Here is an 18,886-nt window from a genome sequence, read left to right as displayed (position 1 = left end):
GGCTCCCCGCACGCTCTCTCCGCACGCGGTCTCCCGTCTGGGTGTTTGGGTCTCTCTGTTTTCTTTTCTTTTAACCTGTTCAGTGCTGCCAATCAACCGAGGGTCTGTGAGTGGCAGCGTGGGATCAGGCGGCAGGGCTTTTTGCCCCTCTTACTTTGGTTCCTTCTTAGGACTGAGCCACTGGACTGTAGGAGAAGAGGTCAAGGCCATATCCCGATGCGTGTAGGGTGACGATCCCCGCTGGCACATCCAGGCTGTGGGCCGAGCTGTGCTGGGGAGAAAAGACCTGGGCACGGAGGGAACCAGTCCCCGAAGGTTTCTGGTTGCCTCTTCTCTTCCCCCTTTTGTCAGCCGGTCAGTTTGTGGTTTCTGTAGCCGCAAAAGTTTCAGGACGTATTATCAAAAGAAAAAAAAAAAAAACTTTTTTTCCCCGAGGATATTGTGCGGAGACAGTGGAGAGGGTGCTGGAAAAATGAGGGTGCTGGAAAAATGAGTCCTCTGGGAGAGGAGGCCCGGCCACGATGCTAAAATATCTCAGGATCCTGAGTGGCTGGATTTCCCTAGGAACCTCAGACCAACAGACCTCAGACCCTCAGACCTACGCCGGGGCCCGGTAGGAAATTGAGGCCCGTACAAGGTAGTGGAATTCTGAGTTGTTAGTGCTAAGCCTGACCCCTCTCCATGCTAGCCGTGGCCCTCAGTGGGGTTTGTTTGTTTGTTTGTTTTTGAGGTGGAGTCTCACTCTGTCGCCGAGGCTTAAGCATAGCGGTGCGATATCGGCTCACTGCACCTCTTCCTCCCAGGCTCAAGTAATTCTCCTGCCTCAGCCTCCAGAGTAGCTGGGATTACTGGCACGCACCACCACGTCCAGCTAATGTTTTGTATTTTCAGTTGAGAAGGGGGTTTCACCATGTTGGCCAGGCTGTCTGGAACTCTTGCCGTCATGTGATCCTCAGAGAGAGTTAGCAGTCTAGATAAGCCAGAGCTGCTTGTATTTATTCAGAAATTGTATAATGTCCAAGGCTTGGAGCCAACACAATTGCTGGGTAATTAACATCATTGCTCCCCCTTACAGGGAGCAGTCTCATGCTCAGAGGTTCAAAAGTCAACTTCCTGATGACATAAGTAAACAAGCCTATTTAGATAAACTCCTTTACTTTTCGTTGCACCTGCTTCTTGCCCTTAGCCTCAGAGTAAGAGAATTATCTTCCTTCACCTTTATTCTCTCATGAAGCTTTTGCAAGACCTTCCAAACTTTCAAGAAGGCTTGTGTCTTTCCTTATAGCTTCTCCCACCACCGTGACCGATCTCCTACATCACTGGTCATTAGAGAAATGCAAACCAAAACCACAGTAAGATACTATCCCATGCCAGTTAGAATGGCAACCAATAAAAAGTCAGGAAACAATAGATGCTAGAGAGGATATGGAGAAATAGGAATGCTTTTACACTGTTGATGGGAGTGTAAGTAAGTTCAACTATTGTGGAAGGCAGTGTGATGATTTCTCAAGGATCTAGAACCAGAAATACCATTTGACCCAGCAATCCCATTACTGGGTTTCTACCCAAAGTATTATAAATCATTCTACATTTCTTTTTGAAATGGAGTTTCACTCTCGTCGTCCAGGTTGGAGTGCAATGGCATGATCTTGGCTCACTGCAACCAAGTGATTAAAGTGATTCCCTTGCCTCAGCTTCCTGAGTAGCTGGGATTATAGGCACCTGCCACCATGCCCAGCTAATGTTTGTATTTTTAGTAGAGACAGGGTTTCACCTTGTCGGCCAAGCTGGTCTCAAACTCCTGACCTCAGGTAATTCACCCATCTCAGCCTCCCAAACTGCTGGGATTACAGAAGTAAACCACCGCTCCCAGCCACCCTCTTTTCTTTTTATAGCTCATACTATGTTAACAAATTTTATCAATAGTAATTCAAAACATCTTCAGATTCTGTTCCTGTTTCACCACCATCACTACCACCCTGATCCAAACCACCATCTCTCCACTCTCCAGTTAGGTTTATTGCTATAGCAGCCTATCTGGTCTTCCTGCTTCCCTGTAGCCTTTTGCCTTCAGTCTATTCTAGTCTCTTCAATTAGGTTGGTTCTTTAAGAATATGTCAGACTGAGCCATTCTTCTGTTTAAACCCTCCAATGACTTCCCTCTCCATCCCACTCAATGTATTAGTTTCCTCAGGCTACTGTAACCAATTACCACCAACTGAGTATCTTAAAAGTACAGAAATTTATTCTCTCACTGTTCTGGAGGCTAGGAGTTGAAAGTAAGGTGTCATCAGGGTCATGGTCTCTCTGAAGCCTCCAGGGAAGGATCCTTCCTTGTCTTTTCCTAGCTTCTTACAGTTGCATCAATCCTTGGCATTCTTTGGCTTGTAGTTACATGGCTCCAATGTCTTCCTTCATCTTCACATACCTTATCCACTGCGTGTTTTTCCAAATATCCTCGTTCTTACTAGCACACTAGTCATTGATAAGGGTCCATCTGAATCCACTTAATTTGATTGACTAGGGAAGGTTTTATTTCCAAGTAAGGTCATATTTACAAGTACTGAGAGTTGGGACTTGAACATCTTTTTGGGGAAGACCAAATTAAAATCACAGTACTCAAATCCAAAGCCCTTACCATGCACACATCTCCAGTCCTTTGGTATTTGAAGTGTGATACGCAGACCAGTAGCACCAGCATCCCCTGAAACTTGTAAGAAATATAAACACTCCAAACCACCTGAATCAGAATCTTTATTTTAATGTGAAACCTAAGTGATTTATATGCAAATTAGAATCTGAGAAGCATACCCCTCAAAACGACCTGCCTACTTTTCTTATTATTTCATCTGCTCCTCACTCCATATCACTCTGTCATTACTCTGCTCATGTCATATTGGCCTTTTTGATATTCCTGTAGTGCCTGGACTATTCCTCCCCCAGATATTTGCGTGGATTATTTACTCACCTGCACCAGATATAAAGATATAGTTATTATATATAGTGATATATATTCATACATATATTATAACTTCAGTGCAGTTGTTCCTGGATATTCTATTTTAAATATACATCCTATCAACCCATTCTTCTTCCTTGGTTTTTTTTTCTTTTTTTATTCAAAAGTATTTATTTCCACAAATTTTTATCCATAGCTAAATATTAAAGTGACTATTCCAAGCATTTTTCATAAACAAAGCTGTAGTTTACAGATTTGTTCAAAGTGGAAAAATATTTTCATCAGTAGTCTGTCCTCCATGGTGTTAGGTTCACCCCTGAATATGTTCTGAACTCTTCTGGAGAGGCAGCCCTTCATCTAAATGTCAGTGGGTGGCAAGATGTTATATTAAAATCTGGATTATTCTGATAAAGTGTCACTTCAGAAAGTAGCTGAGTTTCATTTCTGGTTGATCCCCTTTGTTAGAATTAGGAACTTTTTTTTTTGAAAAACAATCTTTTGTATCTAACAACCTTTATAATAATAAAAAACCCTGTCCTGTGTTTGTCATTGGCATTAACCTCTGTCTACACCCTCTAATTCTGTAATTATGGCACCAGTGGGTACAAAAGGTGAATTATGGTTATTTGGTTCATGCAACAAATTAATTGGAGAAACTGATGACAAATATTCTGTGAAGAACTACAAGGTCTTGCCCCATGTTATCACATTTTAGTGACCATTTAGTTATGTAGGCATTATACAAATGCCTCAATTTAGGACACCCTTGCTGTCTTAGTAGGTCAAGTGTATGAAAATTTACTTTATGCAGAAGAAATAAATTCTAATTTATTGGTTACTGGAATCTTAATGTATGAAGGCTCTAAGTAAATATTTGATGATTGATGGTAGCAGCGTTAATGTTTAAATGTTCCAAGCTCCCAGTTTTGTTTTCTGTTTTTACAGAAGCCTTAAAATTTGGTACTAGGGAAATGGAAAGGGAAAAATGTCTACCTTGGGGTGTAATCTGCCTCCCAGGAGAACCTACAGGTTCTAGAACTCTAACTGCAACTATGATGGCACAGGGAAAATGCATGTATGTAATATTCTTGTCGGCTTCAGCAACAACTCATGTATACATACACATTTACTATAAGTAAACATGTCCCATATAATACTTAAAACACAAGTGTTTGATCTATAAATATTTGATTCTTAATATTTAAAATGCTTCTAATGTTTCAAAAGACAAAACTCCACCATGATGTCACATTGAAGAATAAAATTATTCCCACAGCAACACTTATTTCAGAGAAACAATTGATAGTCAGTCATCTTAGTAACCACTAAAGGCACCTGGTAGGAAAAGTGTCATCTAAATTTTAAATATTAAAAAATTAAAGAGACATCTAATGCAGAGTTCAAACCTTTATGTTGAATTGTTAAAGAGTCATTACTGGTTTCATGACGCTGATAAGTGTTTGAGTTGAAATGATTTTTAAAAATGCAGAGAAAATGCTAACAAAATATTATATATTTCCCCTAAAGATGCTTCTTCTAACCTCCAAGTATTAAGCAAGACAGACCTAAATATTAAGTACGTATGAAGTGTATATTTATTAGTCATCTATAAATTTTAAGTACAATTCCAGTGATATACCTTTATCTTTTGGAAGAGAAGAACTAAATCTGCCATTTCTTAGGCTAAATGGACTATTCATAAGGTCCTTCCCTCCCCATTTATTCTAATTGCCAAGCTTTTATTCAGTAAGCTGTTGGCACCTACTGATTAACCAGTGACAGCAGAGAGTAGTGACCAAGAGACACGAAGAGAATGATGGTGTAAGACAGTATATAAGGAGCCACTGACCAAGAGACACGAAGAGAATGATGGTGTAAGACAGTATATAAGGAGCCACTGTGTTTGTGGAACCACTGCATGTCAAAACTCCTTAGCACTCTAACAAGGCATTTTTGGTCTTTTAAGATTAAGGACAGTGCTTACATAAGAGACTCAGTTTCAAACTAAAGTGCATCAAAAAGCAAATTATACTTCACAAACAACTTTAAAGAGGTAGCCACAAACCGAGTTGTTTTAGATTGGCCTTCTAAATGAAGTCAGCACATGGATCCATGTGTGAGTGTCATGGACGTCAGTGATTATGTAACTGTAACTGAAAGAAAAAGGCACAGCTCTGCAGACACCCAAGAGAAGCTGGCATGGCATGTTTAATGTGGATGTGGAGGGGATAATGCCCATGGCAACTGATTGGAACACAACTGTCAGCAGCCTTAACACAGGCTAAGACTGGGTTAAGCCCCAGGAGATGCAGAGAACGACTGAGGAAGCTGTGCTCTAAGGGCACAGTACAGAAGGTAGCTTGCAGTGTGCCGTGTTTCCGAGAGCCTTTTAAATTGGGTGGTTGAGTAAAGGAGGGTGGAGGCAGGCTGTTCTACTTCCAATCCATGGATAAATCTCATTTTCTCAATGTAATACAGAGGCTGTTCTTCTATGACTTGCAAACACTATTTGTTCTTATCATGGAAAACAGCATACTGCTATCAAGAAATAGGGAAAAGACAGTAAAAAAAAATGTGTGGAAAGAATATGGAATACCATGCAGCCATAAAAAATGATGAGTTCATGTCCTTTGTAGGGACATGGATGAAGCTGGAAACCATCATTCTCAGCAAACTATCGCAAGGACAAAAAACCAAATGCCACATTTTCTGACTCATAGGTGGGAATTGAACAATGAGAACACTTGGACACAGGAAGCTGAACATCACACACCGGGGCCTGTTGTGGGGTGAGGGGATGGGGGAGGAATAGCATTAGGAGATATACCTAATGTAAATGATGAGTTAATGGGTGCAGCAGACCAACATGGCAGATGTATACATATGTAACAAACCTGCACATTGTGCACATGTACCCTAGAACTTAAAGTATAATAAAAAAAGTGTGGAAAGAATAATATGGGTTTCTAACTGAATGCTTGCTTTTGAAGAGCCCAGAAGCAAACAAACAAAAAATTCTAAGAGCAGCAAACATCTATGTCTGTTATATTACTGAATTACTTTTTTAAAATCCTTATTTCATAGGAGAGATATTTACAATTTTGAATTACAATGTTTGAAAAACGTTGAAAATAACCTGAAAGGGGAAAGTTGACCTAAGCCATTTTATTCTCTTAAAAAACCCCAAACTTTTGTATAATAGTAATCCCTGAACTGATTATTTTTGAAGGTTTTTCAGATAATCTGATGTGCGAGTTTAGTTTGTTTTACTATTTAGTTGTTGGAATAGTAGAGCATTATATGATGCTCTTACTGGAGGCTTAATGGTATTAAGAGATTAAAAGCTTTCACGTTGTTTGGTTTTTACATCTATAAATAAAACAAGTTGTTATCATTTTCTAATATTTAGCTTATATACATTTTTGTGAAAGTTTTGTGGCACTTGGAAAGTGTATGGACTAGCATCAGAAACAAATTATTTTTCCATCTTTCTCACTTGGAGTTTCAGATAGCAGCATTTTAATCATCTCGTCCATTAAACCAGGATTACACAAAAGCGTTTGAGGACACTGAGGACTGGCACTTCTAATTTTGCTTCAGAAACCAGTACTCAAAATGTCTGGTTTGGAGGTCAGTTACACTGCTGTCTTTGTATAATCAGCCATTAAAAAATATTTTGGGGACATTTCTCAGAAGTCTCATCCCCATATTTTTGTTCTTAACACAACTCACCACAAATTCTACCACACCTATGGTTGGCAAACTTTGGGAAATATCAGTATATGCCATTATCATGGTTATTAGTACTATTATTTGTTAAAAGCCCTTTGAAGGCAATTTATGTGACTTATATATAGTTAGTATTTTAATTTGGACATTCTCCAGTTATATGCAAAGATTAAAACTCAGCAGCTTCATTTTATAGAATTGGCATCTTTTATATGGCTATGGGGACTGCTGGTTGTCTATAAATTATTATGTATATTTGTTGGAATGAAATCAAACTTAAAATCTTCCATATTTCAAGTGTTTTTATTCTGAGCAGTAGATACAAAAAATAATACCATAGTTGTGTCTAATTCTGTATAGTTCAGCACCCTCCACAGTCTGTCAATCTCTGATTTGATCTACTTTTACCAGATTTAACAGATCCTTGAATTTACTTTACTGTATGTACTTCCCTTTTGCTCACATTGGGAATCAAACTAAACATGCCTCTACTTCATTGACGAACTCCAGATTGAGACATGCTGGGATTGACTGCATGGTTAGGGAAGATGGATAAAATGGAAACAAAACAGGAAACATGTGCTTGGCATCTAATAGCAGTTGCTGAGGGTCATTCTGCTCTTGTAGTTGTGCCTGGAACGTTTGTATAAAGGCCACTGTTACCTTTTCTTCAAATTCATTCAGGGGAGGATAAAAGTAAAATTTTGACAATCTGCTGGGTGCTGAGAGAGATACACAGGGAGCAGATGGCCTCTGCCTCCTCCTGGGTTTTCTTCTTTAATTGCAGGAGCTGGGCTGCTTGGATCAGAGGTTCCATGGTCTGAACTACTCCACTCTGGTGAAGGTTTCTTCCCCAAAGCCACTCCTCAAGCTGACTTATATTGTACCTGAGTTGCATGCCTGTGCTCCAAGAGCAGACGTCCTTCCGCAGGAGCAGGTTGTTAAGAGTCACTGCGTTGATCATGTAGAAGAGCTGTTTGAATACCTGCAGGATGATCTCAGGGTCCAAGCCCTGGTCACACATGACTGTATGAAAGGCATTCATCTGGCAGATGATAGCTTCCAGGCAGTATGAGTTGTTCCCATCTGCCATGCTGGAGGAGCACTTCTGGGAGCCAGTGGGCTTCACACCAGATAGACCCTGAATGCTCTCATTTTCCAACATAGCAGAAAATATCTTCGGCTGTAACACACCCTCAGCAATTTTAAAGAGCTGCTGGTAGATCTGAATGGAAAGGTCATTCAATACCTGATGGTATTTGGTGAGGTCAAAGTTCTTAAGGCAGTGTTCGTTGTGCTTTGCAGTATTCTGAGTCATGAAGCCCTCATCCCCGCTGTAACGCTCAGACAGTGAAGAAGGCCGCAGGTGTTGGATAACAAGAATGGCGTCATCTCAAAGTCATCAATGTGCTTCTTCAGGACTTTCTTAATGCCGTTGGTGGTGGAGGTCATCAGGGAGTGCACCTTGAGATCATCGTTGGTGTGGTCCGCCAGCTGGATGCACATGTAGAGGATGTAGGCAGGGAGACAGGACACTGTGTCCAACAGCATCTGGGGCTTCAAGTCTGTCACCAGGTTGAAGATGAGGAGGGCCTCACCCTCTTTGTGGCACTCCAACATGCCCTGGAAATCCTTTTCTTTCCACTGAACTGTGACCTGCCTATTGAACTCATGGCACTTCCTCTCACTCTGGGCCAACGCCTGGGCAGCTTCTTCATGTAAATCTTCAGTTGCTTTTAGAGCTTCCTCTCATTCTTTTCCTCTGACTTTATTTTTCACCACAGAACTTCCTATCAACTAGTATGTTGAATATTTTGCTTATTAACTTTGTTTATTGTCTTCCCCCTCAATTAGAATATTAGCTACTTGAGTACAAGGATTTGAGCCTGTTACATTCACTGCTGAATTTTAGGCTCCTGGAAGATACCCAGCATTCAATAGAGACCATACAATAAATATGTGTCAAATAAATGAGTCTGTAAGTTCATCAATTTAATTGCCCATATGCATTAACTTTTGCCCATATACATCCAATAACTCTTGTTATATGAAATCAGCTGTACTATTTGCTTCATGTAACACTTTTAAAATATATGTGTGTATATAAATATATAGAGATCATAGACCTAACTCCATCTATATATGTGTGTGTTATATATATAAATATATATACACATATATATGACTGACATATATATAAATATATACACACACATATATATATGACTGATATATATATCTATCTTGTGTAAGTGGAATCAGGCAGTATTCAAACATACTTTCAATTAGTAATGACTGTAGTTTAAATAAGAGAAAGTTGAAAGCTTCTGATAGTTTAAATAAGAGAAAGCAAAAAAAAAAAAAGAAAGCAAACATCACTACTACTAGTATTTGGGGAAAAAGATTACAAATAGAGATATTATGATAAAAGTGTACAATATTTTTTATGTTTGTGCACTTAGATCCATGTTCAAACTTTGAACATGTGAATATGAACTTTGTGCACTAGATCCATGTTCAAACTTTGAACATGTGAAACATTTGAATATGTGCTACAGTATGCCATTTATAAAGACTGAAAATAATAGTTTCTAAACATTATTGTTTATTTAGCAACCTCATAAACTTGGTTTCAAAAATACCTGAATTACATAGCATAATCCCAGTGCTGCAGAACAGATCAGTGGCTGCCAAGGGTTAGGGTTGGTTGGTAGATGTGATTAGTGAGGGATAACTTGAAAACATGTACTTTCTTTGTGGTGATAGAGCAGTTCTGCATCCAGATTATGGTAATGGTTACATAAATCCACATTTCATAGATCTATACACACACATCACACATACATTCAAACACAACTGTAAATGTAAAATCTTTAGAAATATGAATAGGGTCGGAACCTGAGTTAATGGTATGGAAACAATATCGATTTCCTGATTTTGGCAACGTACTAGGTTAAGTTAGATATAATCATTGAGGAAAGTTGCCTGAAAATAGCATGGTCACTCTTTTTGCTTCTTTTTTAACTTCTTATGAGTCAAATTATTTTAAAACAAAAGGTATTAAACAAAGACAAAAATTTGAAAGTTCAAAAATCAAAGCCCATATGAATTTGGACATATTATTTGATTTCTTTTGTAGACCTTGATTTCTTCACCTGTAAAAATGGAATAATAGTATGATTCCTATCTCATTATTGTCATGCTTAAATCATACCACTTATGTAAGTGCCTATATATGTATATATATGTATATATATATACACACACACACATATATCTGTATATATGACTCACTTTGACTGACTTAGGTGTATGTTTAAGATGCAGAAATTGGAATTTACCAGAACATTTGTGTGTTGATTTGTTCTTATGTTTCACCAACTGTCATGGTAAAGGACACCTTAGCCCCACTTCGTAGTATGAAAATACATAAATGCTTCTATTTGCCCTAAATTTCTCTTGGTTAAGCTTTATACATTTTTTTGTTTATGACATAGAAATATGATCACAAAGCACATGTGTACCACGATACAAATGTCATGTAATTTGTCTCTGTATTATGTTTTCTTTCCCTTTATGTCTTTTCAAGCTAACAATTCCTAATCTCCTAATACAGTGGGCCTTTCAAGTACTTACTTCTTTAGATAGTCATGTTCTTTTAACTAGAATCCCACAGATAAAGTTATCAAAGCATGGAAAAGGATGAAGAACCTTGACTCCTTCCCCTCTCCATCCCCCACTGAATTCAATTCATCCCAACCTTGTATTTGCTTTGTTCTTCTGGAAAATAAAATATAGTCGTCACGCTCAATAAATATACAATCTAGTTAGAGAGATATGACTTCAGGGTAGGATTTCTTGGTTTTGATTTTAATTATCTTCCTTTAGATATTTGGAAAGACCAAAATGCTGTATGCTTGTGGACTGCAAGCAGTATGAGTGGAAAACAAAAGTAATAAATGTTACTTATGACTTTATTATAATGTTAGGATTGTTAATAGTTAACAATTACTTACTGAAGGAAGATTTAAATTGAATGGGAAAATTTTAAAAAAGAAATGAATCCATAAAGTTTAGGACCCAGAATCTACTGAGCTAAAAACTCAATGAGAGTTAATTCTCTGTTGGTGTTGTAGCAATTCTTGAGGTTATTTGTGAAGACTCACATGAGAGCTAAACAATAAAAGAGGACTGAGACCATTTCAAGGGATAGAGAACACCTTCCTTTCTTGTTCAGATGATGCTCTGACACATTGCTGTTTATTTTCACTCCCTCTTTTTAAACAAACTTCCACTTAGGAACTTAAAAACCACCTGTAAACCAATAGCCACAAAATAAGTGGGGAACTCAGTGTTTAAGCATTAATGTTCACCAGACATGGTACTGGGCACTTACATAAATGGTATGGTTTAAGCATGACAATAATGAGATAGGAATTGTACTATTATTCCATTTTTACTGGTGACGAAATTAAGGTCTACAAAATAAATCAAATAAGATGTTCAAATTCATAAGGGCTTTGATTTTAGAAATTTTAGATTTTTTGTCTTTGTTTAATACCTATTATTTTTAAATAATTTGAGTCACAAGAAGTTAAAAAGTAGTAGAAAGAATGACTCTGTTATTTTCAGCCAACTTTCCCCAATGATTATATCTAACTTAACCTAGTACATTGCCAAAATCAGGAAATTGATATTGTTTCCATACCATTAACTCAAGTTCAGACCCTATTCATATTTCTAAGGATTTTACATGTACTCTTGTGTAGGTATGTGTGAGTGTATGTGTGATGTGTGTGTACAGATCTATGAAGTGTGGACTTATGTAACCATCACCATAATCTGGATGCAGAACTGCTCTATCACCACAAAGAAAGTACATGTTTTCACGTTATCCCTCACTAATCACATCTTCCAACCAACCCTAACCTTTGGCAGCCACTGATCTGTTCTCCAGCCCTAGAACTATGCTATGTAAATTAGGTATTTTTGAAGCCAAAGCTCATGAGGATGCTAAATAATAATGTTTTATAAAATGTTATTTTCAGTCTTTATAAATGGCATACTTTAGCACATATTGAAATGTGCTATACATGTATAGGTGGCAAAGTTTGAATGTGGATCTAAGTGCACAAATGTAAAAAATATTGTACACTTTTATCACAATATCCCTATTTGTAATATTTTCCCCCAAAAGCTAGTAGTGGTGATGTTTGCTTTCTCTTATTTAAACTATCAGAATTATAGTCATTACTAATTGAAAGTATGTTTAAATACTGCCTGATTCCACTTACGTAAGGTATCTAAAATTGTTAAACTCCTAGAAAGAGAGTAGAATACTTGTTGCCAGGGTCTGGAAGGAGGGGAAATGGAGGTTGTTATTCAATGGATATAAAATTCAGTTATAACAGATGAATAAGTTCTAGAGATCTGCTGTCAACAGAGCACTTATAGTTAACAAGATTGTATTGTGCAGTTAAAAATTTATTAAGAGGATATGTCTCATGTTAAACATACTTACTTCATTAACAGAAAAAATGTAATATTTTACACATAAAATTACATGTGTGTCTGAATCTCACATTTCACTTCACAAATTGAACTGGTGCTAAAAAGGTATTTTTGTATTGAAAAATATCTAACTGAAGGAAAAGTTACAAATGAGTGATCATTCACAAATAAAATATAATCCTAGGGACCGCTGTTTTTCCATTTTGAATACCCTCCACAATTAGTAATTAACACAATTAATAATTATGTTGACTCAATGCAAAATAATGATTTCTGAAGAGGCAATAGAAAGTAGAGAATAAGTCCATTCTTGAGAAAATTTGTAATTAGTCAAAGTAATTTTTTCATCCTCTTTTCTTATTTAAACCTCAAGTACTCTCTGCCATTCTGTGCTCTTCTTTCTGGGGTAAAATATGCCAGCTATCCACAGAGTCAGGGCATTCTCTAACCACTCCTCCCTAGAGATGCCTACAGACTTTTACTCAGCTAGACTGTCTTGTTGCCTGTCTTCATATCAACTTCGCAAGACCTGTGGCCCATTCTCTTAGGCCTTTGCAGGGCAGTGCATAATATATTCCATGCTAATTATCTAATGAGGTTCACTAAATTAATCTTTTATTATACCACATAAAATACTGTTAGATCTAACAGTACAAAAATTTCCAATTATGGACCGGGCACGGTGGTTCACGCCTGTAATCCCAGCACTTTGGGAGGCCGAGACGGGTGGATCACGAGGTCAGGAGATTGAGGCCATCCTGGCTAACACGGTGAAACCCCGTCTCAACTAAACATACAAAAAATTAGCCAGGCGCGGTGGCGGGCGCCTGTAGTCAGTCCCAGCTACTCGCGATGCTAAGGCAGGAGAATGGCGTGAACCCAGGAGGCAGAGCTTGCAATGTCCCCAGATTACGCCACTGCACTCCAACCTGGGTAACAGAGGGAAACTCTGTCTCAAAAAAAAAAAAAAAAAAAAAAATTCCAATTACATCACTCCTTTGAATTACATCCTAAGGCTAATTTAAAGATGGTATCACAAAAATAGAAATGATAGCTTCAGAAAATGGTCCCAATTTTCACTGCACTGTGGCTAAGACCACCTTGCCACTCATCATTATAGAATGCCTTTCAGGTAACATAATGAGAGCCATTTTTAAAATGGAACCTTACTATACCCATGTGACAGGCAGAGGGCCTCTATTATTATTCATAGTTTACAGATGAAGCAGTTAGATTTGCCCCAGGTCACTGGCTTATTAAATGACAGGCTAAGACAGAAACAAGTTTTAATCTCAAATAAGACCATAAAGAAGAGGATTGATCCAAATGAATTATAAAATTTTCTTACAGCCCCAGTAACAATAATAGATAAGCTAATGATTTCTTTAATAAAAATCTGATATGACAAGTAGAATGTGACATAATCAACATGATCAATTCATCAGATTTGGGTAGTAGTTTGGTAGCTAAATGTTGGATACTCTTGGACATAAAGATGACAATATTTACGACAATAAAGATGACCATTCCAGAGTTTCAGGATTTCTACAGAGAGAGAGAGATGAAGAAAATTTCTGAAGTTATTGAAACTGTGTGAAGATGAATTATTTGGTTGATGAACAGCTATCATTCTAAATGGACTTCACTTTCTGAAAAAATAATGCATAAGGATGAAATATGTATTGAATGAAAATTATATTTTGTTTTTCCATTTTTTACCTAATAAAAAATCAGAAAAACAGATTTTTTTTTTTAAAAAAAGAAAAGGTGACTATAATAGACAATGGATACTAGTAGAGGCAGTAGGGAGGGCAGCCAGGGTTGAAAAACTACAGGGTACTGGGCTTCGTATCTGCATTATGAGATAAATCATAACCCAAACCTCAGCATGGCACAATGTACCCGGGTAACAAACCTGCCTACATACCCCCTGTATCTAAAATACAATTTGAATTTTAAAAAAGCTAAAAAGTAAATAAATGATATCACTACTATTTGAGTAGGACATTATTTTAATTTGTTTGGGCTGCCATAACATATTTCCATAGACTAGATAGTTTAAATAAAAGAAATATACCTTCTCACAAGACTAGAGGCTAGAAGAGTCCAAGATCAAGGTGCTATCAAGGTTGGCGTCTTCTCCGGCCTCTCTCCTTGGTTTGTAGAGGGCTATCTTTTCTATGTACCTTCACTTCATCTTCCCTCTGTACGTGTTTGTGTTCAAATTTCCATTTTAGGTTAATTACTTCTTTAAAGACCATGTCTCCAAATACTGTCACTGTATTTTAGGTACTGGTAGTTAGGAACTAAGTATATGAATTTTGAGTGAACATAGGAGGCAAGGGTAAAACACAGCAATTATTTAAAAGGCTATTGCATTATCCAAAGGAAAAATTTTTCTAACTGGACTAGAATACCAGTTATGAGATTCAGTAATTATAAAAGTTATGTAAAGAGAGGACTTGTGCTGCTCATCAATGTTTTTTCATGAAATCCTCCAAACAACATTTTAGATTTCCTATGGTTTTCCCCCATGTTAACTGTTATCCATGAATTACATCACCCAACTGGATATTCAAAAGGTAGAATTCAATGCAGGCATGTCTGATTCCAAAGATCACATTCTATCCTCCATAGCATGCTTCCTGGAGGTTGACTTTTATCCTCTTAGAGTTATTTAATAGTAAGTGAATAAAGATATGTTAATTAGGAAGCCTTTGATCATAGAGTGATTATATATGTTTTCCTAAAGATATAATGTATATTTAGTTTGCTTTTATATAGAATACATATCAGTAGTAACTAGGCTTGAACTGAGGCTTTTTGTACAACAGTTCTTTATTTAGTCTCAATTGTTTATCGGACTTTATGTTAAATACTGTGAGGAATCAGAAGTGACTGTCTTTCCTTTGAGGGAATTTCCCATGATGTTGAGAAGAAAGGTAATATGCACACACAAATGTGGTATTTGCTAGGAACCAAATGAGTTAGCTGACAAATAGTGCTAGAGGAGTTCAGATGAAGAAAATGGAGAATCACTCCAGGCTTAGAAAAAGTAAAAATGGATGAAGCTTAACTTCCAAGAATCTACAAATCCAATAAAAAAAAATTAGACAAAGCCTAATAATATCAAGTTGCAAAACTAGACTTCTTTTATTCCAGGTAGGCAAGGGTCTTATTTTTTGAAGTCCTGTGGGAATCTTAGTCTTACAGTTTTAGGCTTCCAAAGATTGCTATTATATGAAAACACAGAGAGCATCCTGTGTTTTTCCTTCCTAGCAGTCTTCATATTTTCATTTTGTTTGTTTGTTGAACACCAGCATCATTTGGTCTTTGGCAAGCATCAGGAAAGCAGGGATGACTTATATCTGTTTTTATTCTATTTTTACTCCTTCAGCACCACAGAAAATATTGGGAGAAAGAAGTCAGTAGATAGGTTCAAAGACATAAAATGGGGCAGGAATAGCAACCAGATTAGACATTTGGGTAAAATGAGATGATTGCAGGGTAGTTTTAAAAGTCATTCCCCTTACGAAAATATGGAATGTTGTGCACATTATTTCATAGACTTTGTGTTTTGTTAAAGGTCTTAACCAAAAATTCTAAATGATTTCTCATATTAATAAATAAATATCAATAACATCATTTTAATGGGCTCTATAAAGAGCTTATTGTGTGATTGTATCATAATTCAACAAGTGCCCTATTGTTGAACACTTAGACTCTTTCTGATTATTTCCCTTTACAAAAAATGCTATATTATACATTTTTGTATGTATTTTTAAGTTATGAAATTATTAGGGCAAAAGGTGAATAAATGTAAGGTCTTTGATAAATACTGTCAGAATTCTCTCCATAGAGGATACGATAAAGCATCTTTTCATTTGAAGGAGCAAGAATAACTGCTATATACTTCTGAGACTTTCAGTACTTTTTTGGTTTTAAGTTTTGTTGTTGTTTATTTGGTTTTTTGGAGGTTTTCTGTTTTGTTTTATAAGTAGGTTTCAGTATTAATTAGTGTTCAGTCATGGTGGATATTTGAAGAATAATTTCTCTTTTTGGGATTATTCCTCTAACACTACAAGCAAGTATCACTGTGTTCTTTTTCTAAAGGAAAATATAAAGCATAGACAAATTAAATGCTGCTCAGATTCTAAAACTATGAAAATATAACAATGGAGAAAACAAACACAAAGTCTGTAGCTACTCAATTACTTTAGCATTGAGTGGATCCTAAAATGCCTATTTTTGCACAGAATGAAAAAGACACAGCAGTTTCCTTTGGAAGATCAAAGCGAGAAAACTGCCTACAGCTTTAACAGCCTTAAAATAAATTTTTGGCAGAATGGAAAAGTATGCATAATTGAGAAAAGTACACTAATCTGTAGAATAAAATAGATATAAAAAGAGGCTAAACAATAATGCTGCTGCCTGTTCTTTTCACAACAAACTTCCACCTGTCCCTGACTGCTTTGCTTAGGGAATCAAAGTTTAGAGCTGAAAAAAATAGGAGGTTGGCGAGTTTAGGACGAAGGCAGTGTAGGGCTGTATAAATTGCAGAGAAGTTGGAACCAGAAGACTTGAGTGGCATGCAATTGTGGATGGGCTATGAAATCCGGGAGCCTGCCTTTAAATACCAACTCAGACATTTACTAATCCGATGATCCCAGGCAAATATCATATCCCCTCTTTGGCTCGGTTTCTACATTTTTAAATAGAGATAAAAATAGTGACTTGCCGCCGGGCACGGTGGCTCACGCCTATAATCCCGGTAGTTTGGGAGGCCGAGGTAGGCGGATCATGTCAGGAGATCGAGAACATCCTGGCTAACACGGCGAAACCCCATCTCTATTAAAAATGCAAAAAATTAGCTGGGCGCTGTGGCTCACGCCTATAATCACAGCACTTTGTGAGGCCCAGGAGGAAGGATCACGAGGTCAGAAGATCGAGACCATCCTGGCTAACAAGGTGAAACCCTATCTGTACTAAAAATGCAAAAAATTAGCCGGGTGTGGTGGCGGGTGCCTGCAGTCCCAGCTACTGGGGAGGCTGAGGCAGGAGAACGGCATGAACACGGGAGGCGGAGCTTGCAGTGAGTTCAGATCAGGCCACTGCACTCCACCCTGTGCGACAGAGGGAGACTCCGTCTCAAAAAAAAAAAAAAAAGTGCCTTATTTTCCCAGTGCCCAACTCATATTATTTATTAAATATTAGCCATTCTTTTATTATATAACTAGATTGGAACTGGGCAGGTCACCTTACCTTGTGTCTCAATTTCTTCAACTGTAAAATGAAGTAGTTAGACAATGTGAGCATGTGATATCACAACTAGATGTGAAAGTCTATGGTCCTATCAGAACAGCAACAACAACAAACTCACTGGATGCTATCATGCTACCATTAGAGTAGGTTTGGAAATGATCTGAAGCCAGCAAAGTGAATATGAAAATAAAGAATTCAAAGCACAGTAGGGGAGAAAAGGAGAGAGGGAAAATAAGAAAAGTCATTTTTACAGATAGATTTTTTACATCTACATTTATCATCTGATACTATAATTATATCAAATATGTGATTGATTGCATAGGCAATAAAGTTACTATAAAACCGTCATTTGTGCATTGCAAGAAGAGTGGTTTTTTCCAACTTCCTTTTGTAAACCAATAAGTGAATGAGGCAGATCTCAAGTGATTCAGAGATTTTGCTTTGCAAGGTGGAGGATACACCTGGGAAAAAGAATCACAAGTCACAAGTAGGCGGTGTCCTGTGCTTTTTCTAGAGGGTTTTGGGAACTTCAATATTTAAAGGAGAAAGAGGAAGCAGGCAGGAAATTAAAACAGTGGAGGAAAAGAAGGAGAGAGGGAAGGCAAGGCAGCTAATGGCTACATTCTTGTGAGGCTCTGATTAGTGCTCAGTGAATCTATATGTTACATGTGGCAAAAACAGGAGGAAGGAGTCAGTTGTGCATTCATCCTCTCTCTCAGTAAATCTACATTTTACATAAGTTAAAGTAAGCATGTGAAATTACAGCTATCTGTTTGGGAACAAAAGGATGGCAGTTTTTGCATGACTCAGGTTCCAAGCTTAATTTTCCTTTGTCATAGTGAGTTTGGGGTCCTGAGATTTTATTTTCCTTTCACACTTTCTACCAATATAAAGCTTCTTCATAGATGCCTTCTTTTTTCAACCATTAACAACCCTTGTGGTTTTCTCTCATTTTAAGTACAGAAAACATAATATTGTACAATAATTTTACCTGTCTTAAATACAAGACTGCTTATGATTCACTTAAAATTAAAAAAAATGGGTCCACATTTCTGGCTTTTAGTTGGATTATGATTTCAACCACAAATCAGAGCTTTTTAACATTGAGTTTGAGTTTCACAGACCCAGTAAAGTGGAAATATACACTTTTTCTTAGGACAGTGTTATGACACTCAAAAGAATTGCGGCCAAACTTAATCACCTGTTGCAAACATCATTGCAGTTTTTTACTGAACTATCAGAGACTTTCTTGTGCCTATCACAGTGTATACTCTAAATAAATATTACGGGGCCAGGCATGGTGGCCGATGCCTATAATCCCAATGCTTTGACAGGCCAAAGCAGGAGGATTGCTAGAGGCCAACAGTTTGAGACCCGCCTGGGCAACATAGCACAACCCCATCTCTAAATTTTTTTTTTTTTTAA

The 18,886-nt window shown here is 37.3% G+C and overlaps 1 protein-coding gene across 1 annotated transcript; it reads right to left on the bottom strand.

Moving 5' to 3' along the window:
- Window positions 1-150: 150 nt before the first annotated feature.
- LOC129025803 (unconventional myosin-Vb-like) lies at window positions 151-14,460 on the bottom strand. Its single transcript, XM_054473370.1, is given in 5 exon segments — window positions 151-369; window positions 7,181-7,385; window positions 7,387-8,032; window positions 8,035-8,434; window positions 14,386-14,460. Coding segments are annotated over 5 exon segments (1,545 nt in total).
- Window positions 14,461-18,886: the final 4,426 nt, after the last annotated feature.

Source organism: Pongo pygmaeus, chromosome Y (genome assembly GCF_028885625.2).
Source record: "Pongo pygmaeus isolate AG05252 chromosome Y, NHGRI_mPonPyg2-v2.0_pri, whole genome shotgun sequence".
In the NCBI taxonomy this organism is placed as follows: Eukaryota; Metazoa; Chordata; class Mammalia; order Primates; family Hominidae; genus Pongo; species Pongo pygmaeus.
The sequence above is the reverse complement of the archived record's forward strand: the minus strand, read 5'-3'. Positions and strand labels throughout refer to the sequence as shown.